The 20,552-nt window shown below is 36.8% G+C and overlaps 1 protein-coding gene across 1 annotated transcript in view; it reads right to left on the bottom strand.

Annotated features, from left to right (window-relative positions):
• Positions 1-20,552, bottom strand: part of EXOC2 (exocyst complex component 2) — a 127,572-nt gene that overhangs the window by 79,434 nt on the left and 27,586 nt on the right. The window contains exons 4-6 of the mRNA XM_075212988.1: positions 12,754-12,867; positions 10,333-10,457; positions 491-571 (exon numbers count right to left, since the gene is read on the bottom strand). Of these exons, the coding sequence (XP_075069089.1) occupies positions 491-571; positions 10,333-10,457; positions 12,754-12,867 (320 nt within the window). The remainder of the gene's footprint in view (positions 1-490; positions 572-10,332; positions 10,458-12,753; positions 12,868-20,552) is intronic.

Genomic DNA, 20,552 nt, shown 5'->3' with positions numbered 1-20,552 from the left:
CTATTTCTGATAACATATTTTACAGCTGAAAGAGTATCCAGTGCTAAAGACAGACATCATTTTGCATACACCATCAAATGTCCCAGATATTTAATAAAAAATTATGTTTCACACAAAAGTGCAGAATTGGAGTGTAACTTTCTAAATAACATTTTTGCCTCACGACAGTTGTGTGTGTAGCCCAGAAATAAGCAAGGCCTAACTTAGGAAGTTATGTCGATATCACCGAAACACTATGGTTTTTTTTTTAATTTTATTATTTTGGCAAAACTGTGAAACTTAGGAAACACTGTTCTCTTATAACTTAGGGAATGGGAGAGAAGTCAGGTAGTCTCCATCATCATACGTTTCATTTTTTGCATAATGAGTCTGAGTCACCACATACTAAGTGAATTTATATTTGGAAATAAGCATGATTGTGTTAGCAGGAGAGGAATGAAAGGAAGCAGTTTAGCTGTTAATAGATGTTTGTTGGGAACCTAACACTTACTTTTTAGAACCTTTTCCAATTTTTGCGTCATTGACCCTTCCACTTTTTCCGTACCATCCGCTTCCAATTTTTGATGGATTGCTGGAAAATAAATGGTCATCAGAAGGTGTACACTAGTCATATTTAACCGTTCAAAAACATCAGTTCATGTTACTCTTACACAAAAATATCAAACTTAACATAGTGTAACAAAACCAGTGGTAGAAATAGAGATTTAATAATTATTTAAAATGTACATTATACAATATTTATTGGTCTATTTTGAAGGAAACATTTCTCTTCTAAATAGAAATGTAGCAGTATATTTGTTAAATATACTAATGATTCTTTCCACCGATGAAAGGATTAATTTTGGCTAAAATGTACATGACTGCATTTGTAAATCCAGTTAGCTTCCTGTAGAGCATAGGGATGGCATCTCATATACTGCAATAAGATACATCATTTTCCTATGGTCTTGAAGATTTACAAATACCAGATTAAATATAGAACCACCCAAAAGTATTGATGAAGGGCCCGATTCATTAAGGAAAGTAAAGCAAAATACTGAGTAACTTTGAACCTTAGCAAAACCATATAGCAATGCAAGGGGTGCAAATGAGTTTGTTATTAATACTGTTTTTTTCATGTAGCGCACATATACTTGATAGCTTTATTTTTACACAGATTTTAAAAATTGATCTAGGACATGCCTTACCTCAATTATAAATCTGTCCTCACAGTCTAAATTTACCTCCCGTTCCAATGCAACGTGGTTTTGCCAAGGTGCAAAGTTACTCCTTTTTTTGCTTTACTTTCCTTAATGAATCAGGCCCTAAATGTTCAGTGTAATATTACAACAGAGAAAAAGTTTTTTTTACTTTTGTAGCAAAATCCAATACCATTTCACATCCTATCCTTGAAGCTGTATGACTGTTTGATATCCAGATAATGAGCTTTGCTCCAACACTGCTTCTCGATTTACAATGCATGTAGGGGTCCTCATCCTATGTTACTTATTTATCTAGGTACATGACATGCAGGGGATAAGGTTGCCCTAATCGAGTGTCCAAGTTGTCAGGATAAGGGATACGGTTAGAAGGCTCTTTGCCTGCTGGGCACTGACAGGTAGCCAGAGTTGTATTGTGGCCAGCAACAGTGCTTCGTGCCTCTGTACCAGGACGCAGGGACATAAACTGTAAATGTCTGTGTTCTGGGTGCAGTTCAATTATGTCATAATGACTCAACGGGAGCACATTCATACTGTGATTGACAGTTCTTGGATGAGACACAGCCAAAAATATTAATGCAGTTTAAACAAATGAAAAGAAAAAGGGACAAATGGTTTCCTATATAAAGCTATTCACATTTTAAAGTTACTTTTTTTTTTGGAGCATTTTTTCAGATCGGCCTATGTGCATCTTTTACCCATTAAATATATTGAAATCAGAAGCAATGCATCACAAACTGTTTTTGTTTGCATATGTGTTCAGCAAGCACAGAACAAAAAGCACCTAAAATGATCGAGTGACTGCTGCCTAAGATTCACCAATTACCATGACTTTTTATTTGGGTGGATTCAAATCTATATACATAAAGAACAGAGTAAAAACAAAACCTAGGTTCAATTCCAATACACACCATCATTCATGCGCTCTATTTTTCCTGTACATGCATCATTGACACTTAACGAGGGATCACATACATAAACTGCTGGAGGTACAGTTTTGATTTATACATCTGTTACAAGTGTCATTTTATCCATTTGATAAAAGCTAGAAACAAGGGCATCACAAAATGCTATTGTGTCATATTATGTATTTTTTGTTTCTAAACATTATTCTCTTTATGTCATCACACACATCAATCAGGCAGGGGGTTTCCAAAAGAATAAATAACTACACAAATTCCTTATCAACAGGAGGAATAATTGCAAACATTTGTTCGCTACAGCCTATGCATTGCCCATGTATATGCAAATGCTTTACTGGTGAACAGTCCCTGAATGCTAAGGAAGGAACATGCAAACCATAGCATATGGCATGTTTGTGAATATTTCAGATAAATTACCATCTACTGCAAAACATTATAAAATGACTAATCATCTAGGAGTGTGTTATCTGTGTCAGTGCGCGGCACAGGTGAGGTATCATCATCATCATCAGCTATTTATATAGCGCTACTAATTCCGCAGCGCTGTACAGAGAACTCACTCACATCAGTCCCTGCCCCATTGGAGCTTACAGTCTAAATTCCCTGACACACACACACACAGACAGACAGAGAGAGACTAGGGTCAATTTGAAAGCAGCCAATTAACCTACCAGTATGTTTTTTGGAATGTGGGAGGAAACCGGAGCACCCGGAGGAAACCCACGCAAGCACGGGGAGAACATACAAGCTCCACACAGATAAGGCCATGGTCGGGAATTGAACTCATGACCCCAGTGCTGTAAGGCAGAAGTGCTAGCCACTAAGCCACCGAGGTATGTCCTAAAACGGGCACCAGTGTGAAACAGATGTTTATACAATAACTTGCATCACTCATGAATTATAGGATTATTATTAACATAGCACCAGGCTTTTATTTCACTGCACCACACGTGGTCTGTAAACCTACTGAATGGTAGCGCAGACATCTATTCTAAAAGCGGAGGAGACCAAACAACAAAAGCTAGCACCAGAGATAGGCCTATACCACTTTTAAACAATTCAATACCCGTACTGTCACAATTAAAGAACTATTTTTATGGGTATATGGAGAAGTCTTTATAGCAGACCAACTCAGGGGTGCAATTAGATACTTGTGGGCCTCGTAACAAAGTTTTGTAATGGTCCCCACATACCAGTCAATGGTGTAAAAAACCTCACATATACACTTGGGTTTTTGACAGGGAAGGCCCCCCCCCTCCAGCTGTGGGCCCCAGAGCAGCTGCATCCCCTGCACCTATATTAGTTACACCCATTGGACAAACTTATATTTTTGCGATACTGGTCTTTCATGTATTTAGTATTGTGGTCATTAGGCTTACTAAAGTAATGTTACTCCATTTGCATGCATCTTCTAAATTTAGTAGGGGCATAATTAACTAAAGCAATTTTGTAAGTAACTATGTTTTGGTCAGTGGAAAATAATTATTTAATAAATTATAGGGCTCATGTGAATACACTGTAAAGTTGGTTAGTTATGCATTTACTATAAGGTGTATAATAGTGTAGATATTAGAGCAGATAAAAAGTCAAAGTGGCAGACTGCCTGCTGCAATATTACTGGCAATATTGTGCAATACTAAAGCAAGTTACCCCTATATCAATGCAATGCCAGTTTTAATCAGATCAAAAACTGATCTGATGATTAATAGGCATGTTGGTAAATGCCGCTGGAAAATGACCACTATCAGCGTGTGTATCTGGGGATTTTCTGACTGCACAATCAGGCCTCAATGTGCGCAAGTGATCCAACCAGACAGCCAGCATCTCCAATTTGCTTCACCACACAAGTGGCCAAACTACACAGCAATCCTGTTGTATGATTGGCCTGTGTATGGCCAGTTAAAATGCTTGGTATGTGTCAAATCCACCGTAACTAATATCCAGCACCTGTACCTCTCTTCAACTACAGTTCCAGAAAGTACATTTAAAGGTGCAAGTTCTCAAAAAAAGAATCAAATATTGGTTTTAAAAATGTGACAGAAATCAGCATATTGAGCATGCGTTCTCACCCTTTATAATTAACCATCATAATTGCTTCTCCAGGTCTATTCCACTGTACACAATTTACAGGCATCTGAGCTGCGAAATGAAAATTAAAACTAGAGCCTGATGTTTTGAAGGTAGGAAAAAACACAGATACCCTCTTATAGTAAAATAATTAATTTGCCATTTTCAGATTTTCCTGTTCAATCCCCTGAGAAGCTTTAGCATCCGAAATTTTAACTGTCAAACGTGCAATTATAAAATCCCACTGATGTCTGCAGTTTAATTAATTTGAGGGGAACTGCCATAAAAACAAATAGATCACACACTGCATATGGCACTAATGTGGCAGCTAATTAAAATGGTCCTGTAAATAATTAGTGTTCGTTAGCAGCGAACACCGATACTAGACTTAGGACTGTTGATACTAGAAATGATTGTATATACATTAAATTGAAATCTGCCAGAAACAGTATAAGACTTTGATGGGACTACTGCAATAATAACTACTAACAATGATTCACACATCAAAGTCACCTTTCTTTCTCCCACATTTCTAATATTACAGGATCAGATATTTTACACTCATTAAAGGACAATTAAAACATCAAAATGCTTAGTTAACAAACTAGGGGACATTTATAAAAAGTATGGAACGTGTCAGTAATCTGTTTTTTAACATTACATCAAAAAGTCCAATAAGGATGACTAAACAATGAAACACTTATTGTAAATCGGAACATAACAGACATCTATTCACGCACGTGAAATGATAAATGGGTATTCTACATTGACCAAAATATTGGCACAACCTACCGTTGGAATTTTATTTATCAGTTAGTTCTACAGTCTCAATTTTCTCCAGATTTCTATCAAAGTGCAAGTGTGCTCGGGTTGTCATTTAAAAAATAAGAGGAGCAAACCTGCTGCAGCATAGTTGGTAAGAGCACAGTTTATTTATTGAGCCAGTGATCTGGTATGCGTGACAGAGTGCCACAAAATTCTGGTAGTGTTCAATGATCAACTGGATAATTTTCAGTAAATAGAGCTGTTCTGATATTCAGTAACGGTACAGTCAATATTCCTTTAGAAACTATCAAAATATTATGAATGACCTCAATTCCACTTTTCATAATGGAAAGGCCAATAAGATCACTAAAGTCATGCCTAAAAACGGCAGCAAGCGAAGTGGCATTGCATCAGAATGTAAAGCAGAACTTGCATTTTTTCTGTATTACGACACATTGAGAAAACTTTGGTTATGATCTTTCAGACAGGTTTTTACATAATATTCATCATCCTGGAGCTAGTTGTAGACTGTCTCACACTGTACAACAAACATGGATTCTAATGATCGATATATTACGTTTTACTTGGGTTCCTGTGAATAATAGTATTCATCTAAATAAACAGGAATAGTGCTTAAAGAGTATTTTTCTCAGAAAGTCAAACTTCAGTCTGAAAGAGATCTCTCCAGAATACACTCACAACTAAAAAATGGTGTCTGTGCTAAAACAGCAGCAAAATGACTTTGTAATGGCAAGAAGAAAAGAAATATTTATCTTACGGGTTGGTGTTGCTTCTCAAGTTTTGCATTGCTGGATGGTGTCCAGCGCCCACCGCCCACGTACAACAGATCCAGCATTGTGACTAAATGGTTGCTTATCCAAATACAGGGTAAAGTATAATACAGAATGAGTTGTATGGAGTAGCAGAGAAAGTGCCGGTGTGAGAGGAAAGAAAACCTGTGTGCTTCCCAGTTCCTCATTAGTACATCTATTCGGCTACTACACCAAAATAATGGTTAGACATTGGATGTATTATAAAAGACTGACAATTTGCAAATGCCTAGAATCACAAGGGAAACAAGGACATTTTTAATGTGTTGTAGTTGTTAAAAATAAGTGTTAGTTATTAGTTTTCTCTACACCAGGCAAAGGGGGTATGAGAAGTTTCTAATATCTTCATTCTTTCTTTCACCCACAAGTATTTATCTATAACTTGTGTGCACCAGTATCTGAACTGAATTAAGAAAATGTTATTTTTTTTCTTAATACATGGAATGCTGTTCTTTCACTGTTTATGACTTTTATTGTTAGCCTTTGTCATGAGAGGTTATTGGGGGTTTATTTAAATCACTGATCATGTGTTTGTTACTCTAAACAGCCAACAGTGGATTGCAGCCGCTGATTGTGTATGCTAGTATTTTGCTCAAAGTGTATTAAGATTGATATCGCAGTTAAACTGGAGGTAAAAACCTGAATAATACTCTAACTGATGTCACTGCTACTGGAGGACAAAATCCATCACTCTTGAGTGAGTCCTACTACCCTCTACCTCAAGCACCAGCTTCGTTCACTACCTGGACACTCCCTACTAACCTGTTAAGCATGAATAAGATCACTGCTGATTTAATGATCCACTTGCAAACAGCGTCTCTCATTTGGTTTCTCAGTACGTTATTCATCTTTATTACCATCCAATTCGTCTGTATTACCATGTACCTCTACCCACACTACACACTGACTGCTTCCCAGGTCTCTCCACAACTTTCTTACCTTGTTACCCATCCTCCCTGCCCAATATGCTTACCCCTTCAACCTAATCTTTCACCACTTCAATCCACCCTATTGCCACTTCAACTGTTTAGCCGCTACTTCCTCTGCTACAGGCCTAGAACGCAAATTTTAATGTGCCTTTAGCATCTATTCTCTCTCCTTACCCCTCACTCTAGAATGTAAGCTCTTAGGGACAGGACCCTTTACCCCATGTCTAATTCTTGGCGGCCATGTTATGTGTTACGCTGAATTGATTTTGTATGAATTGCAAATTGTGCTGTTAATGGCATTCATGCATTTATTATTCTGTTTTGTACCCATGTATATGTTTACTGTTTTCAAGTACTTCACATCGGTACGGCTAATAAAAGATGGAAGGGATATTTTAAGCGTTTATGGTTTCTCTAATATCTATCAACTTTTTTATAGTGATAGATCAAAAAATATTTTTTATGACTACTGTCCATCTTTTATCATTTGTCTATTTTTTCAAATTGATGCACGGTGTCAAAGTCGAATAATTGGATGAAAGTATATTAATATTGTTTTACCGTGCGATTGCGATCAGTACGCCACGTGTTATGACGCAATCGCACGATAAATGACGCATGCATGCACTTACACATTCACTTGTACATAGTTCATTTTATAATAGTTCTAACCCACAGTCGTTTATAAACAGATATTATTTAGTTTATAGTGTTATATAATGTTATATGCACTTTAGTGAGATCTAAGGTTCAGGTTACAGGAAACATATCATGTTTGGTGTCATTCTAATCCCCTATTTATCCTTAGTGATCCGGTTCCATCAGCTATAAGATCGCACCTCATGTATGCTAGTTAGGGAATATAGGGAATTAGTGATCAGAATGGTATTGTTTGTATAATGTGAATAGACCAGTTTGAACTAGCTTTTGGCAGGAAGATTAGTATGCATCCGATTGGAGAGCTGTCCCCCACCCTTGGAGGGTGTAATTTGAACTGACCTATGAACTACACTATAGTGGACTGTCCTGGAGCCTGAACCTATGGACACATGCCAAGTCATCTGTATTGTATTTACTGTAACACTAAATGTATATATATTGCTCTCTGGAATCAGCTTACAGTCTCTTTGACCACAGACTTCAGGATTGAATGCCTGTAAGCTGGATCCAGCACAGCGCGGCGTATGTATCGCCTGTACTTATTTATTTAAATTGTTATTCTTTTGCTTTTGCTAATAAATTACTTTGTGAGTTGGAACCACACAAATCGCATAGACAATGATTATTAGTAAACGATAAAATAACTTTAACAATGGCTTGAAAGGGTGCTTTTGGGCTACACTCGCATTTGGAGAGCTGGTGAAATATTAATTTCTACATATCTGAACGACTGCCAGGTGCTAAGGAATCTATGGCGCCATACTAATAAAGGACTATTATTAACATTTTACTTTTTGTTCTTTTTAATGCAGACAAAATTAGAATAATCTCCTAACTGTATCCAAAACATACTATATTGAAGTAAAATTGTCATCATTGTTTCCAATTTGAAAGGGCAAAAAATCATAAGGCAAAGTCATGATCTGAAAATTATTTATATAATGTGGATGAACACATTTAACATTTCCACAGCCACTCTCACCTTTCCGTAATACTAGAAAGTGAAGGGACATCAGCACTGTTAGACACTATTTTTACACACGTCAATTATGTGTGTGAAACTTTTTATTACACTGCTTGAAAAGTGAAACATGGAGAAGCAAAAAGGGCCCTATTTATTATATGTATTGGCTGCGACCTGAAAAACTGCCAGTACTGAGCTTGTACAAACTTTAAGCTCTTTAAAGTGGAAACGGCTGTGTGCCCCTCTGTACATCAAAGAAAGCCACGAAAAATACACCCTCTTCACCCCTATCTTATTTCAATAATCTCACTCCATCAAAGAAAATCTTATCTCTGCACCGCCCCAAGAAATAGGTTTGCCTCCTCCTTACTTTGGGAGGAATGGCCGCACTCCGCATAAACCTTTTCCCTCGGTTTGTCACATTAATGAAGAAGTTATTTTACATGTATTGTTCCATTTTTTTTATTCTTTGTCATTATATTGTCATTACATCTGATGACGAATAAAATTATTGTTGGAAGATTGAAGTGATTGCTTTTGAGGGGATTATGTTTTAGGTATTCTATATCCAAGTTTTGGTACTTCCCATTGTAGAACATTATGTATTCTAATTTAGCCATTTACTAAGTCTGACTTGTTTTCTTTTGCCTCCCTTTTAAACATGTTAATATATTTATATAATACTCACTGGCATAAATTAACCCTTACATGATTATACACACTCCCTTTCGTACACATGCAAACAATAGGAAACACCTGCACTCAGACAATCATTTACATTACTATTTTATCTCTTTAAATAACAATTTCACACCAGGCAATAAATAAGTGGGTCCGTTTTGCTAGTTCCGAGGATGGCAGGCCATCACTGTTAGCCCTTTCGCTCCTCAAACTAGGCAGTTCCATCACAATTAATGAGACCATATCAATGTAGTTACATCTGCACACAAGATCGATCGAAAATGATGCTATTTAAACCAAAAGACTTTCAGAAATGTATGTAATACTAAAGATTTTGATAGCCTATAATGTGAAAACAACTGCATTGCTGGGCAAACTGAACAATCATAATTAAACATTTTATTATCATTCTGAAAATTAACTATATCATATTCAGGCGTCCTGTCCACTGGCGTTCAATTCCGGCGGGTCCGACCCACCGGCATTGCTCGGAAATATGATGCTTTCCCACGAATACCACTGTGTATGAGGCTTACATTGCTCAGTGTGTAATCAATTTGACATAGGAAATGTAAAACAATATGAATAAAAGATCAAACTCCATGTAATTTTTATGTAGCTATTTCCTACAAGCCTGCTGTTTTTTGCAGATCATATTAGATTTTCAATGGTCTGTTAGGCCAGGTAGCCATTGGCGTTTGATATCTGTGTAATCATGTTTGAAATACAGTTATTAACTAGCATTTTTGCTTGCACTGGAGACCACTCCTTTGACCTCAAGATGTTTAACTTATGTAAAATGCTTTGAAGGGAGCAAAAAGAATGCAGTAATTGATGCATCGCAAACAAACGCAAGTAAAAATGCAATAGGGTATAGAGACATTGGAAGCAAGTGGATCCATTGTCAGATTCATTTAAGAGTGTTGTGCTTGCATCAAAATCACTAATAAATACCTGTAGTTTAACGTCAGTGGGTATGAAGCCTTAAGCATACATAAAGAAAACAGCAAATACCGCTGACACTTTGACGTGGGGAAGAGCATATAATAAGTAAATGTATGCTTTTGTTTTTAACTCACAAAATAAGTCAGATAAATAAAATGATTAGAAAGAATGAATTACAGCTGGGAGTCTGCAATATCTCCTATTGGTCAGCAGCTGGTTGTCTTGCTAATTTCAATTATTTATCTATATCGAGGTCACTACAATTAGCGCCAAGGTTGTGAGTTTTTTTCTTTTCAAAGAAAATTTATTACTATAGGGTTTAGTTTTAGGTCTGCAAGTTTCAGGAAAGATAAACTAGAAGAAGTTTACCTGCTAATGCATCTTGTGCCTCAAAGAATGTGCTGAGGCCTCCTTTCACATAAGCCACGTTCCCCTCATTTTTCTTGCTTGCCTGTTTTCTCAGGTTGTTGGCTGCTATTTTGAGCTGTTCAAAGCTGAAGAAACAAAAATATCATCAATACATCAGGTGTTTACTGGTTTCTATTTTAAAAATACACAGTAGTGGCATAGGGGTTTCATTTCTGTTTAAAATTGATGAACATTTGTACTAACTTTGTTGGGGAAATATTTGTTTTATTCTAAAATTATTATTTACTATTTAAATTTAAAAACAAACAACAACAGCAACATATTAAATTGTTTCCTATATAAAAAACAATACTAGCATAACTGCAGGGGTCCCAGGCATGTAATGTAGCGGACTACTTTTATAGTTCAAGCAAATCAAAATCCACGTACATCTTCACTGGACAGGGATATGAATTGTGCCCACAGATATACTCAGTTCTAGTCAAGTAAGGAGAAAACTTTCAAACTGGCCGACAGCATCTGTTTGCATATGACCAACTTTTTCGACTTTCTTCTTTTCCAAATGTACATACACATTATTGTTCTGATGTATGTATTTACAAGTATACAAGTTTTACGCAAGCTATCTTATGTTTTGCTTGGAAGCTTAGTATTTTAATTGAGTTGAGTAAAGCATAGGGATCATTGATACTCAAATAAAATGAATACTGAATGTGAATGAGTTTTGTTAGGTAAAGGAGGACTACCCATCCCGCGTTACTGAATCATCACCCGTTTCTTAAAAAGACAGTGTACACCTATTATCTGTTCTGTGTAGGGATCAATGATCCATGTGATATGCTCTGTTCACCAAGAGTTAAAGTGTACATGACATGCAATAGTGTACTCAAGCCCTTACCAAGCCAGTGAAGAAGACGACAATGCCAAGACTTGTAACCCCACTGACAACGTGTAACCAATCTCTAGACAAGTTAAACAATCGTTTTCATAGATTGCATATTTTAGGGTCAGGAAAGTAGCTTTTAGATTCTTAAGCGAGACATTTCCTTTAAGGAAAAAACATACTGCAAGCAAATCAAAACAGAAGTGCCCAGAATACCTTCAGCTTCACTCTTTCCCAGGTTAAATAAAGGGCATGAGAGTGAAAAGGTGCTTTAAAAACAGATGTTGGAGTAAAATACAAGCGCTGATTACAAATATAGCGAATGCTCTATTTATAAATATCCAGATTTGTGTCCTGGGACACTTTAGGGAATCACCAGTTTACGCTGTGCGAGTTTTAAAATCCTTTTTAACAGTCTTGTGTTAATTTATTTTGCATTTACTTTTTGGAATGATACAAAGAAGGAATAGGTTTATAGAAATGTTAAAATCATATTTGTAATTAGCATCAGGAAAAGGATGGGTAGTTAACTTGCAATTATGGGAGTTTAAACAGTTTGTAGCAGGCAAGCGAAACAGGAAAACATCTCCTGCTCTAAGACTATATACATCTTGGATTGTGTATTGTACATCTAGCCACACCAGTGTAGCACCTTCGATATATTTGGAAATTAGGGTGTGTGGGCCATCCCCCTGAAATATTTATATATATATATATATATATATATATATATATATATATATATATATATATATATATATATATATATATATAATATATACACACACACACACGCACACAGACCTCTATTTTTGATAGAAACCCTAGTTTGGGTGTCATCATGAATATATATCTATACCTCTTATTCTGCCACACGGGTCAGATGATTCCAACCTCTGACCGTCTGTAATGCTGCTCTAAAGTGAAATAACCTTGTTGCTAGGTTCATAGTTATATTTCAGGAAAGGATATTAAATGTGTTTATAATAATAGTGCTTACCACCAAGGTTAAATTATAAACAAAAAACATATAATAAAAAAAAGGTAATTGTTCATCTTCCACTGAATTCAGAAATATGTTGTCTTAAAATAAAAATACCCCCTACTTATACACAAGATATAAATCTCCCTTTAAATTGTGGATTCAAAGACCTGAATGACACTGAATCCATTTACCATGGTTTATTAACATGTGTTATAAACAGTGGGCAACGGCTCATGTTTCTTGTGTCTGTGACAGGGAACTGTGCACATAGTTCCCAGCCACATTATAGCTGCACATTTCTGAGGTTTTAAGACTGCACAAAAAAACTAAAAATGTTGTTCCTGCCCTTCTGCAAAGTTAAACTAAATACATTGCATCATCTGTCCGGTTTCAGTCTGTCTTCTTCATACAGGCCTTTCTATCAGCAAAGCAAACCTCTATTATTGGACAAAACCCTTAAGAGTTGATTTTATCATGGATCTATGATTCAAGGTAAACATGATATCAAACACCTGTGATTCAGCAAACAACACATGGTCACAAAAACACACACCTTGAGGTGGAGTGATTTTCTATCAGATACCAAGTGGCAGAAAACTTCTCACTGTTGAAGTCCCCTCTCATTCCAGGAAATAACCCCTCAATGTCCTTGGTTGGAACCTTGCCCCTGCAAAAATACAGACATGCACATTATAAACGTACTAAATATACACAGGTGACTGGTATTCTCATAACACGCAAAACAATTCTTATATACTGTATTCCGTTTGTCACCACCTAAAGTAAATATTAATAGAAACATTTTAACAAAATAAATAAATAAATGAATAAAGGCACAATTCAGCTGACAGCTGAAATGAAATAAATGCACGTTTTTGCTGGCACCTCTATGGAGCGCGAGCAAAAAAAGTAGCGTTATTTATGTAAGAAAAAAAAAAAAAAACAGTGAGGTTTATTATACTGAAGGTCTGGTGCTGCAGTTTTGTGACACCTTATAATTAAATGTGATGACTATGATAGCGAATAATGATTTTATTTGAAATGATGGGGTGCATCACTTCCTTTGCTTAGAACATACAAATATAGTGTCAATTTGTGGAGTCCTAGTAAGTTCAAAAGTACATTCAAAATGCTTGCAGACTTAATCTGCAAAGTCCATAACAATCAATGTATTCTGTAACAAAACTGATCTACTTAAATTAAATGGTAAAGATTTCATTAGATCATGTTCTTCATACAAATATTATATTAAGAATTAATTTTGATCAAACTAAATTATAGAGCAGTTCTTAAAAATAGATGAAACATTAAATATACAATGCACATGAAAAAGAGCCTGCCCTCGCTAAAGGAGCAAAATGACCTTCGTATTTTGTTAAATCTTAAGGTCAATTTACTTCTCCTACTGCTGACCCCTCTCTTCTCACTCAAATTATAGTCTCTTGTTTACAAGACGCAGGTTTGACCTTGCTTTATCCGTATCTCTCATACAGTTCCTTTACCATCTCTTTTGTAAACACATCTTCATCCACGATCAATCTCTCTGCTGCTGTACCCCAGGGCTCAGTTCTTGGACCTATCCTGTTCTCTCTCTATTCACCATCACTTAACGACCTCATCAGCTCATTTGGAATCAAGTTTCACTTATATTCAGATGATAAAACCAGATAGATGTTTCCATCCTTAATCTGGCACGTGAAATCCAGGCTAAATTCTGTATGTGGCTCACAGCCAAATGGTGCTCAGATGTCCCAGAATTATCATTCCTAAAACGGAGCTCCTCCTATTATTTTCTGTAGCCTAACTGAACTGCCATACATTTTGTCACAAAAATACTTTATGTAGGTGTGGCTGCTACCTCTCTTTATCAGCTTACTTTCATACTCTGACTACAACCATTCCTCTGTCGCATGCTGATCTTGATCTTCCCTGTCCTCTGTCTCTCTACAACCAAACCACTAATTTACACCATTCTACATTTCCCATATGGATTACTATGCCCCACTACTAATAAGCCTCTCTGTCTCCCATCTTCCTCCACTGCAACCTACCCAAAATTCTGCAGTGTGAATTATTTCATTTTAAGAACTCCCAGATAGAATTCCAAGAGAAGGATTTAAGAGAGACCTATCAGGTTTAGGGTCACCTATAATGTGCTGTTATGAACCTTTTGGTCATCCTACCTCCTCTTCCCTAAAAATCTGCTTTAATTCCTTGCCGTGTCCCTAATTGTTTCTGCATTCTGAGCAGAACTGTCTCCTTGCTACTATATATATATATATATATATATATATATATATATATTTTATTGAGAGCAAGCAAGAGAGTGAGCGAGAAAGAGAGAGAGCAAGAGACAGCGAACGAGCAAAAGCCAGACAGCGAGCGAGCAAAAAGCGAGCAAAGAGAGCGAGCGAGAAAAAGCGAGACAGCGAGCGAGAAAAAGCGAGACAGCGAGCGAGAAAAAGAGACAGCGAGCGAGAAAAAGAGAGACAGCGAGCAAGAAAATGCAAGACAGCAAGCGAGAAAGAGCGAGCGAGCGAAGAGAGAGTGAGCGAAGTGAGAAAGAGAGAAAAGAGTTCTCCAGAGGAAAATTGCCTAATCAGCCATATCAGCACTTCTAATTTTCCAATTAGACAAATGTATATGTGTAATATAATATACATATACACACACATTATGTATATATATATATATATAGTGTATGATATATATATTATGTAATGTTAAATGTTGCTGTATTTATATTAACATTCTGATTATCTAGATATCTGTGTTTTTTGTTTTTATATACATCTACAAGGAAATATTACAGATCTGGCAGATTCTACATTATACATAACTGATGTTAAAGATACCAATGTTAAAGATACGTAACACACAATATGTTGCCCCATAAGACTTCCAATATAAACGGAATCATTCACTTTCTGTGCACAGCAGTATTTGGGGAAGGAGTTAGAATTATTACCTCAGTAACTGTATTTGTTAACGTGCTTACGTGTGTGTGTGTGTGTGTGTGTGTGTGTGTGTGTGTGTGTGTGTGTGTGTGTGTGTATATACATTATATATTATATATATATACACACACACATATATTATATATATTATAATATATAAACACACACACATAATAAATCATGTACACTAGTATGTAATAATCCACAATACTAAACAGAGCAGTGACCATTAAATCTCATTCACCCTTTTAGAGACGGAATTACAATGTATCTGTTTACAATGGAAAAATGATTTGAAAATACTAGCATGAGGCAAGTATAGCCCTTCTACATTCATAATTTTGCTTTAGTCAAGAAATTAAATTGAGGCATTTCTCTGCTACTCATGCTGCCTTGGGAACTGCAACGGGAGGAAAGTAACCTGGATTACAGTTTAGACCTGTCTGGCTGAGATCATACACAAGAGATCAGGCCTCCCACATATACATGTTTTCATAGCTCACTGCTGACATGTTCCTCACTGAGAACTTTAGCACTCAGAAAAGAAAGGACACACTGCAAAGGGCAATTCTGATGGGACCTACACATCCAACTCATTTAATAAGTGAGAACAAAACAAGAATTACATTAACTCTTAACATAGAGATGGAACCTGCATTTAAAAAAACATAGGTTCGGGGTCTGTGCTGTTTCATAGTCATAGGTGATATACCTTTATTTGGATGTCAGAACAGTTCTTTTTACTTAGCAAATCATTACTTACACCTCCACAATTCACTGACTTCAGCTGTATTTCTGTGGAAGCCAATTGCACAACAGTGAGACAGGTACTGAATATTCTTCCATAGGAGCGGCTACTCATGTCACTGCCACCTGCAACTGTCAGAACTGATCATAGTACATGGATGCTTGCCTATTCTGCTAGCATATTATAAAAATAAACGTAAAGACATACACAGAAGTAATAACAAGTGGGAAGTTCAAGACCCAGAGAACAAAAGACAATCGTTAATGGTTTCATTTATAACATTAGAAAATATAACTGGACTCTATTTAATTCGAAGATTGTTTTTACAGCCTCCGCATTTGTTCAGATGCTCTTCCTGTCAGCAAAGTAATCCAGCCATTGTAATATTTGCTACATTTTATGTTTTTTATGAGCTCTGTATAGTGACACAAGGACACAGGCCAAGTGCTTTTATACAGGTCTCCACCGATCTCCAAGGTGACTTTTAATATTTGTAATCATGTGCAGTAGGAGGTGCATTATTTCTTTCAATACACAAGATTTCATAATGACCACTAGCATGATTTTAAAACGCACTGCTTATAAGCAATGACATTAGCACTCAACAGTTTATACACATTATTTATAGGAGTTTATAAACATCTAAACTTCACTTGTGTAATCTGATGATGATAATGTTGTCCTGGCATATTAAATTACCCCTCTTTTTCTTCACTGTAGACAGATCAGTTTACATTTATGTATTGTACTTTAACTAATTTATTTGTGGACATCCCCTTCAAGTCCAAAGATTGTACATAACATGTATAAATCAGGATAATTTAAGATTACAAGATTTAAGATTTTGTATGTTATAACCAATATGCTACTACAACCAGAGTGTGGATTACAATGGCTGCAAACATCAGCTGCAGTACAGAATTTATCTTCATTCAGCCGAGTAGAGACAGGAAAAAGATGAATACCCCGGAAGGTAGATACTACGACTCCTCCTTCCATCACTTGTCTTTCCGCAACTTTCTAAGCTGCCTCTGCATCTATAACACTATAAGGGCTGCCATGGAGTACTTCAAGGAAATTACTCCATTGTAATCAAGTAGAATTTGCTCCATGGCAGCTTGTACGTAGGGAAGGTACCAAAGCAATACCCTGCGGTGGGTGAACAGGAATATTTAGTCTCAACAATAATGATACGTCCCATAAAACAGCCTGGAGAATTCTTCTTCCAAATTGTGTCTTGTGCTGCCATCATATTGAGGAGATAATGTCTGGAAAACTTATATAGCGAAGTCCAGCCTGCAGCTCTGCATAAGTTATTAGCTGAAGCTTGAGTTCTGTGTGCCCATGAAGTCGTGATTGCCCTTGTTAAATCTTCAATGCTTTAGGAACCTCCTGCTCGTTCCTCTTATAGGCTTGTACTATAAATTTCCGGATTTATCCATCTTGCGAATGTGTATTGATCGTTTTTGTCCTTGACGAGGACCTTCTGGGATTACATATCGATGATCTATATTTTTCAGTCCTTGAAATATACACAAAGATTGGACTCACCAAGTCCAGGGTGTGCAATTTCCTTTCCTTTCCACCACTAGCTTCTGGAAAATTTACTATGATTTACTGGTTTATATGGAAAGTAGACACTTCTTTAGGTAGGAAGTCCAGGTTTGTTCTCATTATTACTTTACTATATAAGAAATGGTTCTTTGCACCATAACGGTCTGAAGTTACCCAGGCTGATTGCCACCAAGTACAAAATCTTGAGCGTAAGCCATTTAAGTTGACACTTCTTTAGAGGCTCATACGATTCTGACACTAGAGACTCAAGGACAAATTATTGCCCTATGGTGTCACAAATTATGCAATGCAGGAGCGAATCCTTTTAGCTGCTTGGCTGCTAATCTTTTGTCCACAAAAACACTAAAAGGCCTGAATCATTAAGGAGAGGAAGGCAAAAAAAAAGGAATACATATGATCCTGGAAAAGCCATGTTACAATGTAAGGGGTGCAAATTAGTTTATTCTTTTGCATGTAAGGGAAATACAGACTGCTTTTTCATGCAACACACAAATACTTGATAGCTTTATTTTTATACTTAAATTTAAAGTTGATCTAGGACATGCCCTACTCCAACTATAAATCTGTACCCATATTTTAAATTTACCTCTCCCTTCAATGCAACATGGTGTGTCCAAGGTGCAAAGTTACTCCTTTTTTTTATGCTTTGCTCTCCTTAATGACTCAGGCCCTAAGTGCTGAAATATGTACCTTTAATGTACTGCAGGTTCAATATAATATATATATTTAATATAAACCCTCCTGAAGGTAGTCCAGTACTTGGGGTATACTTTCATCCACAGGGTTATTCATTTTGACTCTGCATTAACTCAAATATACTACAAACTGTGTGCTACAGTTGAAGAATTTTCCTTTCTTGCTTGTAGTAATACTTCCATAACTGTGTTTGAGACTCCCTTGTTTTTGAGTATGTACTGCTCAATCTCCAGACCCTTAAGGAAAAAGAATTTTGGGACATAAATGAAAAATGGATCCTTGATGTAACATATCTGAACAATGAGACAGTGGCCACTGTTGTTCTCTGTACATTTTTCACCCCTAAATGAACCATTGCTAGCAAGGATAGCATTGAAGTATTGCTATCCACTTCAACACCACTCTTTCTCTATTTTCTCAATGTGCGAGCTATGAGAGGTATTGGAGGCAAACATAACTCTCTGTAATATCACGGTTTTGTCAGTGTGTCTATTCTCATTTCATGACAAGAGTAAAATTGTGCTGCTTTGACATTTTGATTTGTTGCCAATCAATCTATTTGCAGTACCCCAAATCTTTTTGTTACATCCAGTTGCCTGGATGAATCTGATGCCATCTCGAGTAGTCAACCAGTGTGTCATCCATGTGCAGGGCTGGCAGGTATTTTACATTGTATTCTACCAATGCAAGGATTGGTGTTACAAGAAAGGGACACCAGGAATATGGCTATGATGGCAGATGTATCTATACTCCTAGGAATTTTAGTTGTTGATAATATATTGGGACAAGAGTCATTTAATAACAAGCCGTGCTTCTGTCCACCTACCTTCTTTACCTCTAAAGGAATGAAAAGACTGTTTGCTTGTGGTCATTCCATATTGTCTTCAATATTGCTTACCCAGGTATTATGTCCTGGCTTCTTTAAACTCTTGCCTCAATGAACAGAAAAGGATCTACTGCTATCCATTGTAAGGTAATAGAAATAATGTATTCTCAAAGAACACACCACCTTTGCATCGAAGTGTCATTAATCTAATTTTTTTTATTGATTGTCTGCTGTCCAAGTGTGAAGCCAAAGAGATCTCCTGGCTACTACTGTTGAGGCTATGCTTTTAGCTGAAAACATAACTGTATCTCAGGATGTTTCACATATGGAATCAATACCTTTCTTCTTGATATCCAGATTTTTCAGCAACCTCTGACCTTCCACATCTTGATATAAAATTATCCAACCAGATTATCAATGACTAAGATACAGATGCCATTGATATTCCTGCTTTAAACACTGATCCTGAAGATGTATGACGTTTCCTGAAACATTTCTCTATCTTCCTGTGCATAGGGTGTAAAGGTTTGGCCAATTCAGCTTATAAACAAGCTGCTGCAGCATCAACCTACGCATCCCACTTAGTATGTGTCCTTTTCAGAAGAAAGAAATCATTATTTAATCTCGACATTCATTTGAATTGTTTTCTAATATGTCCTATGCTTTATTTAGGATCTCATTATTTACTGTATCTTCTATAAATACTCTGCACGTATGTGATGTTTATCTTCAAAAAGATGCCTTGTAAGGTTGTTGGGGCTGGTATGTTTTTTTCTATCCTACTATTTCAGGGTTAAATGATCTTGGTACCTCCTTGATCTCTTCCTCTTCACTATCTGAAGATTCCGCTCCATGAGAATACTCATATTAAAGTAAGGAGACCTCCTGCATGCTGTCCAGTTCCATACACATTTGAGACATTGAGACCTGGACCTTTTAACCCCTTGGTTAGCCTGGAGAGCCTGTTTGACACAAAATACTTCATCACCCATCCATTCAATTCCCCCAACTGCTCTGGGGGTTGCCCTGTATCTTCTCTATGTTGCATACAATTTTTATATAGGGCTTCTTTATAGTTGTTAGGCATATCCTTGTCACAGGGTCCACATATTCTGCTATAAGTTTTACTGGTCTTCTTCCAGTCTACAGGCTCTATAAAAGTACTGAAAATGGGGAATGTATAAGAATTCTACTCAATTCTAATCAATATTATGAAGAAACACCCCTAGCTAGGGGCTTACCTAGAACAGGTGTATTTAGGCTACTTTGGGGCAGGTTCCGGATGCTACAGGCTGTGTACTCGGAATCACCAGTGTTATGTTCCCAGTCAGGCTGGCACAGATTTCAAATGCTGCTGGGACCATTTCTAATGACGGTGACCCTGGAAGGAAAGACAGGAAATCCTGGGCAGACTGCCCGATGATGTGGCACTGGAGCCATATCATTCCAATGAAACCCAACACCAGTTTACAGACTGGGATGGTGGGTCTGCTGTCCAAGGAGCCCCCAGTGTCCTCGGTGCGACACAGGGACCCTCTGGATTTCACTGG

Source organism: Mixophyes fleayi, chromosome 5 (assembly GCF_038048845.1).
Source record: "Mixophyes fleayi isolate aMixFle1 chromosome 5, aMixFle1.hap1, whole genome shotgun sequence".
Taxonomy (NCBI): Eukaryota; Metazoa; Chordata; class Amphibia; order Anura; family Limnodynastidae; genus Mixophyes; species Mixophyes fleayi.
Note: the sequence above shows the minus strand (reverse complement) of the source record. Positions and strands in the feature narration are given on the sequence as shown.